We start from the raw sequence: 10,420 nt of genomic DNA on the forward strand, positions 1-10,420 counted from the left end.
GAACTGCCCCACTCACTCCTATGGGTCAGATTTCACGAACAGAGACCCCCTCACTTTTGGCAGCTGAATTCCAGCGCTGCACGTTATGGCAGAGACTTGCTCACAAGTTTAATGCAAAGCAGGTTTGCAGTGCTGGGCATGGGCAGCAGGAGCAGGGCAGCCCTGCCTGCCTGGAATGCTCAGCTACACCAGCAGGGAAGCCTGGAGAGTGAAAGAAAATGATGGAAATTCCTCTCAAAGAAGAGATTCCTCCCTATAGCGATCCGTTTTATGCTTTCCCTGGAAACTGTTCCACCTTGTGGGCTGGTGCTGCCTGATGTCAGCCTGCCCCACGTTTCATTCTGTGAGGCACGGGCGGCTGCAGGATGGCTGCACACCACAAGACAGGGAGCAACATATTGCAGAGACAATTAGGAGATGACAGACCACAGCACACCCACATGTGAGCAGCAGCATCACCCCAACACGAGTGTTCCAGTTCAGGGCTGGGGCAGCAGCAGCTGCCAGGGTTGGCTTTGTCCTTTATTTGCCATCCTTTTCCTTCTGGATTTTTCCAGTGAAATATGGGGTGCCTGGGGATCTTGCACCTTAAATCTCACTCTTTTTTTTTTTTTTTGGGTCATTATGTACTGGAGGCAGCTGTGGCCAGATGTGCATCATGCAGAGCTGGGCATGGCGGGTACAGCTTCCCTGGATGGATTTTTCCTGCTCACATCACCGTTCCCAACTGGAACACACAGGCTCACACACAGGACTCGGGAGTGTGACTGTGTTCCGAGAAAACCCAGCAAATGGTCTGTGCAAACACCATCACCCAGGAATTCTTTCCACTTGCATGAAAATATCCTTCAAATAATGGAAAAATGTGTCCAATGAAGCTCTGAGGGAGAAGTGGTTTAATTAAAACAGCCACAGATGCTGGAGGCAGACTCAGAGTTCCACTCTGAGCCTCCCATTTGGGGCAGGCAGACAACAATATTTCAAGGAATTGGCCCCAAAATCACCTGCAGGGCAAACCTAGTGCCTGGATGATGATGTTTGGGCAAGCACCGTCCAAGAGGATTCATGACCATCATCCCAGAGAAGAATGATTTGGATTTTTATGGCCACAGTTCCCCACACAGCGACATTTATTGTCACTTATCTGTCACATCTGCTGCCCACAGCATGGGCTGGGGAAATACTGAGGTCAAAATGAGGCCTGACTTGAAATTTCTCATAATTTTATTTATGTATCTTTTCTGAGAATGCCATATCTGATTTATCCTGTATCAAAAGCAGAGGCACCAAAGCACTTGGGAGTTACTTCTCCTGAACCAGAATAAACTCGGGGACAGCAAAGCACATGGAAAAACAGCAAATGTTTAGAACCCAGGGACAGAAACTGTGAGGGAAGACACAGGGACACAGATGAACACACAACCCACCAGGATTATCTCACACTCTGGGCACAGAGGGTGGGTGGGAGTGAGGAAATCAAGGTTTTCTGTGCACTGCCATAGATTTACTGGTAGGAAAAGGGCTGCAAAGAACAAGAGAAGAGATTCCCAAGGGATTTCCAGGGGACCTTACCGAGGCAGGTCCTGCCATCCGTGTGCAGGCGGAATCCAGGCTGGCACTCGCAGTAGTAGGAGCCCAGGGTGTTCACACATCGGTGCTGGCAGCCCCCATTGTGCACCTGGCACTCGTCAACATCTGCAAAAAAACAAGGGAAAAGTGGAGAAAAGCTCAGGAGAGTGGACAAGAGGGTGGCTGAGCTCAGGAATATTTATTCTCTGTGGCCCAACTCTGGATCTGAGGGATGAAAGCAAAGGGAACAAGATTGGCCATTTTGTTATGTTTGGTCAGCCAAGCTACTTGTGAAATTCCAGGGACAAACCTGCAATTAGTGAACAACCACCAAAAAAAAACCCTGATCTGATTTGTCAGTCAGCACAAACCATCCTCATCTGCTCACCTCATAATGGTCACCTACCCCACTGACTCCAAGATAATGGATTCATTCATATTTTACACTTCCTTGCTTGTCAAAGGAAATTTTAAGTTTCTGTGGCAGATTTCTTCCTGTGCCACCGAAACATGGAGATGATGTGGACAGAGCTGCACAGTTCCTTAATTCCTGCAGTTTTGGGTGTGCACAGGTGTGCACCTACACAACCTTTCAGACTGGAAAGGATCAGAGAGGGGAACCAGATCCCAGCCACACGAACAGCAAAGCCCCCAACCAGCCATTCCCTCCCCCATGGAGAGAAAAACTTCAGCAGCTTTGGGTCTCCTCGTGTTTCTCTTTGCACTTTCTGCACCTCCAGCTCACCCAAACCCCTCCCAGCGAGGATAGCCCAAACCGAGCCGAGTTCCCATCTCCCTCCCATCCACGACTGTTACTGAGAAGATAAAGAATCATTTCCTGAGTGAATCATGGCAGGGTGGGGTCCTGGCCGTGTCCTTGCACGCCAGAGGTGCAGGAACGTGCCCAGCCCTGTGCCCACACCCAGCCCAGCAGTGCCTGGTGCCCCAGCACAGCTCTGCTTCACCCACTGGTGAAGGCAAAGGGTAGGAAAAAAAGTAAAAAAAAAGGACAACACAGCTTTGGCTGAGCCAAATCTTCGGTTCATCAGATTAATTGCCAAGAAAATCAGCCAGCAGTAAGGGAAGGTCTGGGTCAGGGATGGAACAGGAAGCAAAGTGGGAAAGGTGATGCTTGTTTGAGTCTGAGCTCTGCAGTGATCACAGAAAATTACCCTTTTCTCAGAACACTTTTCTTAGCAAGGCTTAAGAGATTAAAATCTAAAGGTCAGAGATCATGAAAACCCCTCCTGTCCCCAGGGAACCCCCAACCTTGTCTGGGGGTGTCCTGCTGCTCTGGCCATGCTGGGCTCCTCCTGCAGAGCTCCCACTGCAGCTGTGGTCTCCAGCAAATGGAGACCACAAAATCAGCAAAATGCTCATTTCTGCAATGCCAGCCCTTTGCTTTATTCAGTGGACTGAGCCTTTTAGGAGGTTTTGCTATTTTCTTCCTGTTTTTTTCCAAGACACTTAATACTGAAAGAAAGGAAAATGAATAGATTTTTGAGGTATAACATAAGCTTTGAGTGATGCTCTCTGAAGAGTGAACCAAAGAGCTTTTCAAGGGGAAAAATGTGATGGCATGAGTCTGAGATGCTGGTCAAAGCAACCTAATTCTGATTAAATAATTTTCCTCTGCACACACTTGGGATACTGCAGAGCCCTAGAGCCCCTGAGGCACTCCCTACTCATCTCTGTGGGCAGGATTAGCTATTAATACACAAAACTGGCTCTGTTCAGCTCAAGAACAGGAAAACTGGGGTTTGGGAAGGTTTTATGTAGCATAATAAACTTTTTTGGTCTGAATTTAAATGACTATTCCACTGCTTCCCTTCAACTCTAATCTGAAACCATAGAGAATTTACTGTCCAAGAAACTTAGTGATGTGTTGAGTAAACTTCTTACTTTCACCCCATTACTCATACTCAGTAATTTTACATCTCCTCTCTCCGTGTCTCCTCTTCCCCCTTTGTACTTTTCACCCTCTAAATCTCCATGACTCCAGAGGGCTGTCCCCATCCCCATCCCCATCCCAGCCCCCCCTGGCCTGGGACAGCAGCCAGTCCTTCCTCACCCCATGGCTGCAGAGTCACCCACCACCCCCACGTAACCCACCCCATCCCAGAGCCCCTCCCGGAGCCTCGCTGATCTCCTCTGCAGTGCCAGGGAGATTTTGGGACACCCTGCACCATGGTGTGACCAAAACAAAACTGTCCCCAGGGGCAGCGAGGGGACAGATCCACCAGCCACCCCTGGCAGCAGCAGCATCTCCAGGCGTGCCCAGGGTCACCAGCTGGGAATATGGACTGGGAAGCAGCAGGAGCTGCTCCCAGGGCCAGGAGGAGCAGCTCTGGGAAGGGTCACATTGTCCCTGGTGCAGGTCCTGGCAGCAGGACCTGAGCCCTACGTGACACTGAGCGAGCTGTGGTTCGTGGCACGCCAGGGCTCCTTTCCTACTGGAGAGCTGACAAAATGTGGTTGAAATTAATAATACCAAAGGAGAGAAAATGAGAAGCATACAGGCTTCTCTTCAGCTGACTCTGAGCAAGCCAGAGCCGTGCCAGGACAGAGTTTGCCAAGCCCTGCTCTGCATGCTCAGGGCAGTGGGTACCAGGCAAAGCCAACTGAGGCAGGAGCCCAACACAGCAAGGGATGGGGAGTGGGGCTTGCATCAATGGGCAGGGAAATATCTCTGCTGTGTAAAGAAACTGGAGCTCATATCTTCTGCAAAGAAGGCTCATCCCAGACTCCTTCCTGAGCAGAAACAATCTCTGAAACCTCAGACACCTACATGGACTAACACGGGTAACACAGCAATAAAACATTAGAGAAGATGAACACAAAACCAAAAAAAAAAAAACCAGGGGCACAGAGCAATGAGATGGCTTTGGCTGGCTGCACTCCCTGAACATGCACAGGTCCTTCCAGAAGGAATACTGATTTATCTCCAACAAGAGCTGCATGTCAGGGGGAAGAAAGTGGCAACAGCAGCTCTGCAAAGTATTAAATATTCGGTGCAGAGGCAGTTTATCTCCTTGCAGGGCTGAGGAGGAGGCGATGGATCCCAGCTGGAAGCACAGGCAGGAGGAACACTGCCGAGGTTTGCTCTGTCTGGCCAAGCAGCAGTGCCAGGCTTTAATCCCTGCAGCAATTAGCCTGGATTACAGAGCAGGGCTGCAGGGAAAAGGTTAATTAAAATCCATCGAGATGAGCTTGTGTGGGATTTAGTGACTTTATCTTTCTAGTACCAGTTTGTTGAAGATAATTCAGCAATTTCAAGAAGTAAAATGGCTGAATGGAGAGGACCCAACAGTCTCTGCTCCCGGGCAGGGGAGCCCAGCTATCCCACACTATGGACACAGATTAAAATGAAAAAACCCTCTGCATCACTTCATTTCTTGCATGTGTCATTCAGTCCCAACATGAATAACCTGAGGAATTCAGATGCTCAGTTATTCCACTCTCCCTGTGTGCAGACAAAATAGCCATGGAAAGGTCCAACAGGGCAAGGAGACATGGGAGAGGATGAGGCTTCATCCCTTCTCTGCTCCCCGGGAAGTTTTTTCCTCCTCTAGGCTGAGGAAGGACAGCTGGGAAGGTGAGTGACTCACTGAAGGGAAGGAAAAGGCCATTTGGGGCAGTCAGAGCACCTCCACACCCCCAGCTTTCACCTCATCCTAAACCAGGCATTTGAGAAAGCCCTAAAAGCACTTAAAGAGCTGCAGGGATTATTGAGGCCAGTATTCCTACCCCTACAGGTGGGAGATGCCCAGAGCTTTCCCACACCACCTGTGCCATCCTCAGCAGCAGATTCCAAAGATATCGTGGGAATGGATGCATCAGCTTTACAACAATCTGATGGAGTGAAAACGCTGCTTTGCCTCAGCCCCTGGCTTTGTCCTCAGCTCACCTTTTCCTGCCCCGAGCACTGGGGCTGGGAGAGTGGCCCAGATCCCACCTGAGCTCCCGTCTGCCTCGGGATGGGGCTGTAATTAGGAATTACTCAGCACGGAGCAGAGGTGCACGCAGCAACAAGCACCTGGACTTGCTCTGGACTTGCTGCTGCTCTCACCCTCCCCAGCCTTCTTTCATGGCTGTTTTACCCCATTCCCTGTGCAGGCTGTCACGCTGGGTGAAAGATATCCCTGTGCCATGCTGGGGGAGCCAGGATTCCCAGACACAGACCTGGGAATGGAACCCCCGGGTGGAAAGGCAGGTCGCTGTTGAAGGAGCTAATGGAACACGATCAAACAACAGCTCTGCTGCTTTCTGGCTGCTTCAGAGGTTCGCTGAGAGGATATCACAGCACCAGGTCCACGTCTCTGCCGTGATGGATTGTGAGTCCCCCGCAGAGCACAAAGCTCCTCCTGTAAGGGCGGCTGTGTAAGGACACAACACCCAGCGCTGCCATCAGCCACTGCACCCACACCAGCACCCAGCAGAGCCCTGTCTGTACACACGGGGCACATCAAGGCACCCCAGGCCGCAGTGAAAGCCGCACCATTAGTGCACAAGCACCTCCTCCCTCTGCTGTCACACGCAGAGCCGCCGGTGACGGGCACACAGCAGAGCCTTGTGCAGCTGCCTGCTGAGGGGACACGGCTGTGGGGACGTGTGTGCTGGCTGGGCAGATGGGAACTGCACGGGAAACAGCACACAGACCCTACAAACCACACCAGGACAACATCTGGGACTCTAAAAGCACACCAAGAGAACTCCTCTTAGTTGGCAAAGAGAAGCTCAGGCAGCGAAGGAAGAATTAACCAAGTTAACCAAACCTGCAGTGATATCAGTTTAGGATGAGTCACGAGATGGATGAAGGTGAGGAAACCCCTCAGCTGTGCAGCCCCAGAGGAACCTCACACCAAGGACCGAGCCAAGCATGCACAGAGCCACCTGTCCATGGAGCAGAATCAGGATCAGGAGCCGATGAATTCTGCGTTAGGGAAGGGAAGGATGGACCCAGCACAAAGCTGGACCTCAGGAGCTTGTCTTGGAGAGTTACTTTGAGCCAACACAGTTGGATGGAGACAGCAAACACGATCTGAGTTTGAGACAAACATCTGATCTATAAATAACAAAGCAGCGACTCGCCCCTTTCTGAAGGTCTGGCACATCTCACAAGTATTCTGATATCACTTTATAACCGACTGCTTGGGGCATTTATTTATTAGCATAATCTCAGGATGAGATAATGCATTCCTTGATGTCTACATTACGCCCAAGCATCCCAAATCTTAAGTGACCCTCACTTATTCTCTATTATTTCCGAAATCTCCACAAGCTTTTCCTGCCATGGAGGCAGCCAAGCACACCCAGAGAGGGAAGGGGAGGTGCAGTGGCAGAACTCACACCTGGCTCCGTGTCCCCATCTCCCACCCCACGTGAGCCACGTGCAATGGGAGCACCGAGGGCTCCATCCCCTCCACCTGCTCCATGGGAAGTCTGGCCAGGCGCTTCCCACGCTGCAGCAGGCTGGGAATTGGCTTCCAAAAGACACTGAGGCTGAATGTTCCAGTGCAGCGATCCCTGACACAGCTCCTCTGCCTGCATGCCCCAGCCGTGCCCAGCTCCCAGATTCCCCTTGCACAAAACCCAGCCCCAAATAACACCGAGCCCTGTCCTGTGTGAGAATCTGCTGAGCACAGCCCCAGCAAACTCACAGCCTCGCCGAGAGAGAAAGACACCATTTCTTCATGTTAAAAAGTATCAAATTTCACTTTTTGCCCTGGACTGGGGTGAGATCTTTAGAGATGAGGAAAAAAACGAATCTACATACCCTAGCAAAATGCATGCATTTGGCTTTTTAAGGAATGTGGCACAGGAGCTATCTTTAACCCAGCTGGACAGCAACAAATGTGAAGAAACTCCTGTTTATCTCCCCCTCTGCCAGAACTGATTTTTCAGAGTAAGAAATGCACTGAATAATAATAATAATAATCATAATCATGTAAAAATAAATATAATAATACAAAACACAGGCACATATACAGTATATACAGCCAGGTCGCCAGTCTGTCACTCGGGTGGCCGCCAGCCTGGGAGCTCCACCTGGCAGCTGGGGGATCTGGGGACAAACCCCTGAAGGCAGAGCCCGGCAGGGAGCCCCAGCCCGGCTACCCAAAATCCGACAAGAGCCTGGTTCTGAAAGGACCTTCCCAAGTCACCTGGTCCCCCACGTACCTGGCCGCAGGTCGGGGTAGCCCGCTCTCCCCAGGTAGCAGGGGTAGCAGCTCCTCCACAGGTAGCGGTAATTCTCACCGGAGGAGCCCGGGATGCCGCCCAGGCAGCCCAGACACCAGAGCAGCGCCCAGGGCCGGCCCATGACCGCGGCACGGAGCGGGGATGGAGCCGGGACGGAGCCGGGGATGGAAAAGGGATGGAACAGGACGGGGTAAGGACGGAGCGGGGATGGAGCGGGGACGGAGCGGGGATGGAGCGGGGACGGAGCCGGGACGGAGCCGGGGATGGAGCAGGGCTGAAACGGGATGGGGTAGGGACGGAGCGGGGACGGAGCGGGACAGAACGGGGCTGGGATGGAGTGGGGTTGGAATGGGATGGAGCAGCGATGGAGTGGGACGGGGCAGGAACCGAGCGCAGACAGAACGCGGACGGAGCGGGACAGAACGGGACTGGAACGGGACGGGCGGGGATGGAGCAGGACGGGGCAGGGACGGAGCGGGGCTGGAACGGGACGGGCAGGGACGGAACGCGGACACAGCGCGGCCGCCGCGGGACGGAGCGGAGGGAAGGATGCGCGGGGCGGTGCGGGGCGGCTCAGCCGTGGGGGCGGTCCCGCTCCGCCCCCCGCAGGTACCGCCGGGCCCGGGATCCCCTGGAGACCCCTGGGATCCCCCGGACACCCCTGGGATCCCCCGGGATGGGCAGGAGCTCCCCCGGGTGCCGTCGGAGAGACCGGGCTGCGCGGTCCCGGAGCTGCCCGGAGCAACGCGACCCTGCCGAGGCGAGGGAACCACGGATCTTCCACCCTGAAATAAACCCGCGGATCTGCCCCAAACCAGGCTGAGAGGGCAGGGAATGAGAGCAGGCGTGATCAGGATCTCCCCACGGAGCACCAGGCTGGTGTGGGGTTACCCCAAACAGGGAGTGTTTCAATGTGGAAAACCTCGTTACCATCACCCCCCCCCCCCAAAAAAAAAAAAAAAAAAAAAAAACAACAAAAAAAAAACCCAGCTGCTGAAACAGCACCCAACACCAAACCTGGGCTGGGCTGTTCTTAAAATAACGACAAAAAGTAAATCTGAATCACCAAATTTAAGCTGAAGTGAGGAACAGCCACCACGACTGCGCCAAAGAAAACCATAATGTTCATTCCCGTTTCCTGCAGGCAGGGAATTTTATTTTACCTTTTTCATTAAATAAGAAGGAGGAATAGCTTATTGGATTTTCCAGAGGCAAGCTCAAAAGCCTCATTTAACTTTCTGGAATGTTTTAAAACAATGTGCTCGCAGGGCTGAGCTGGGGGGAGCAGGCCCTGCTACTTTGAGACATTTTCACAGTATTATTTGGCCATAGTAAAATTCCAAATTAAAACTTGTGGTTTAGGCTGCAATGAATAGCATTCCACAAAAAATTTTGAAACAAGCTGAATCCAGGAAGAAAATAGGGATTTCATGCTATTGCTGCAGCAATTTCCAAAGGAAGGGACTCCAGTCACGAGTCCCCTTTGCTGATTGTTCCAAGAGCAGCTTCCTAACATTTCAAGGGACCACTTCCACTCGTCTTAATGTTTACACAAGGCAACAGCCCACATGCTTCTCATTAATATTTTGATTTTAGCAAAAATAACAGACAAATTTTTGGGGTCAGTTACTTTGTGAGGGAGAAACAAAAAAAAAAGTGACCTCTCTGAAGGATGCTGTGAATGTTTGGAAATCATTCTGGAGATGTCCAGCCTGATGTGCTGCACACACACCTTGCTCAAGCTGCCTGATGGGTCCACCAGAGTCCCCAGGGAGATACTCAGCACTGAGGGAGCAGAGATGGGCAGAGGAGGGACAAGAGAAGGGCAAATATCAGAGGGGTCACTGAGAGCCACCAGAAATTCCACCTGCACTGCCCATGTCCCACAGTGAAGCCTCTGCACTGTTGTGCTTCCTTCCAACAGCCCTCTCTGTGCACAGATATGCTGCCACCCTGCCAGGAGCCACTTTAAATCTGTCAAATACTTCATCCATTCCAAAATACCCCGTGGCAAGACATGGGTTGTCCTTGCTGGCCCAGACCAGGTCCTGGGAATGTTGCCTCCAACCCCAGGCACTGCCATGGGGAGCTCTGACACCACTCCTGTAAACATCTCTGGAGGTGCTGACAAGCAGAAATGAACATTGCCACAGAGCTGTGAAAAATGGGTTAGGCTGGGTTCTTTCATTCAGAAATGTTACCAAGACTTGTCTATCTTAAATTATCCTTGTCTGGAATGCAGATGGATCACAGTGAGCAGCTCTTCAAGTGACTCCTTGACTCCTCAGACAGCCCCCAAAGGGACCTTTCCTGGCTTTGTGACCTGGGAGTTCCTCCTGCAGCTCCCAGCAAAGAGCACTCACCCCTCAGCCCACAGAACAAGTGTGACTTCTGTGACAAACCTGCTCAACCTCGTTTCCTTGGGCTGTGATAAAAAGCTCACCATGGAGAGAGGCTCAGACTGCTCCAGACAGCTCAGAGGTACAGCACAGGCACCAAAACCACAGCGGGCCTGAACACAAACTGAGCTTATGTAATGAGTTATGCTTGGCCGGGTCAGAGCCAGCTCCAGCCTCCTCGTCACCTAATTTACTTGAGCTGATTAAGTACCAAGAGTTGTTGGGGGTATGGTAACACATGAGGAGAGAGC

The 10,420-nt window shown here is 51.9% G+C and overlaps 1 protein-coding gene across 1 annotated transcript in view; it reads right to left on the reverse strand.

Moving 5' to 3' along the window:
* The window catches only part of MEGF6 (multiple EGF like domains 6), a 37,978-nt gene extending 30,087 nt beyond the window's left edge, over window positions 1–7,891 (reverse strand). The window contains exons 1-2 of the mRNA XM_088178705.1: window positions 7,750–7,891; window positions 1,573–1,695 (exon numbers count right to left, since the gene is read on the reverse strand). Coding sequence (XP_088034831.1) covers window positions 1,573–1,695; window positions 7,750–7,891 — 265 coding nt within the window. The remainder of the gene's footprint in view (window positions 1–1,572; window positions 1,696–7,749) is intronic.
* Window positions 7,892–10,420: the final 2,529 nt, after the last annotated feature.

The sequence above is a fragment of the Sturnus vulgaris genome, chromosome 25, assembly GCF_052056855.1.
Source record: "Sturnus vulgaris isolate bStuVul1 chromosome 25, bStuVul1.hap1, whole genome shotgun sequence".
In the NCBI taxonomy this organism is placed as follows: Eukaryota; Metazoa; Chordata; class Aves; order Passeriformes; family Sturnidae; genus Sturnus; species Sturnus vulgaris.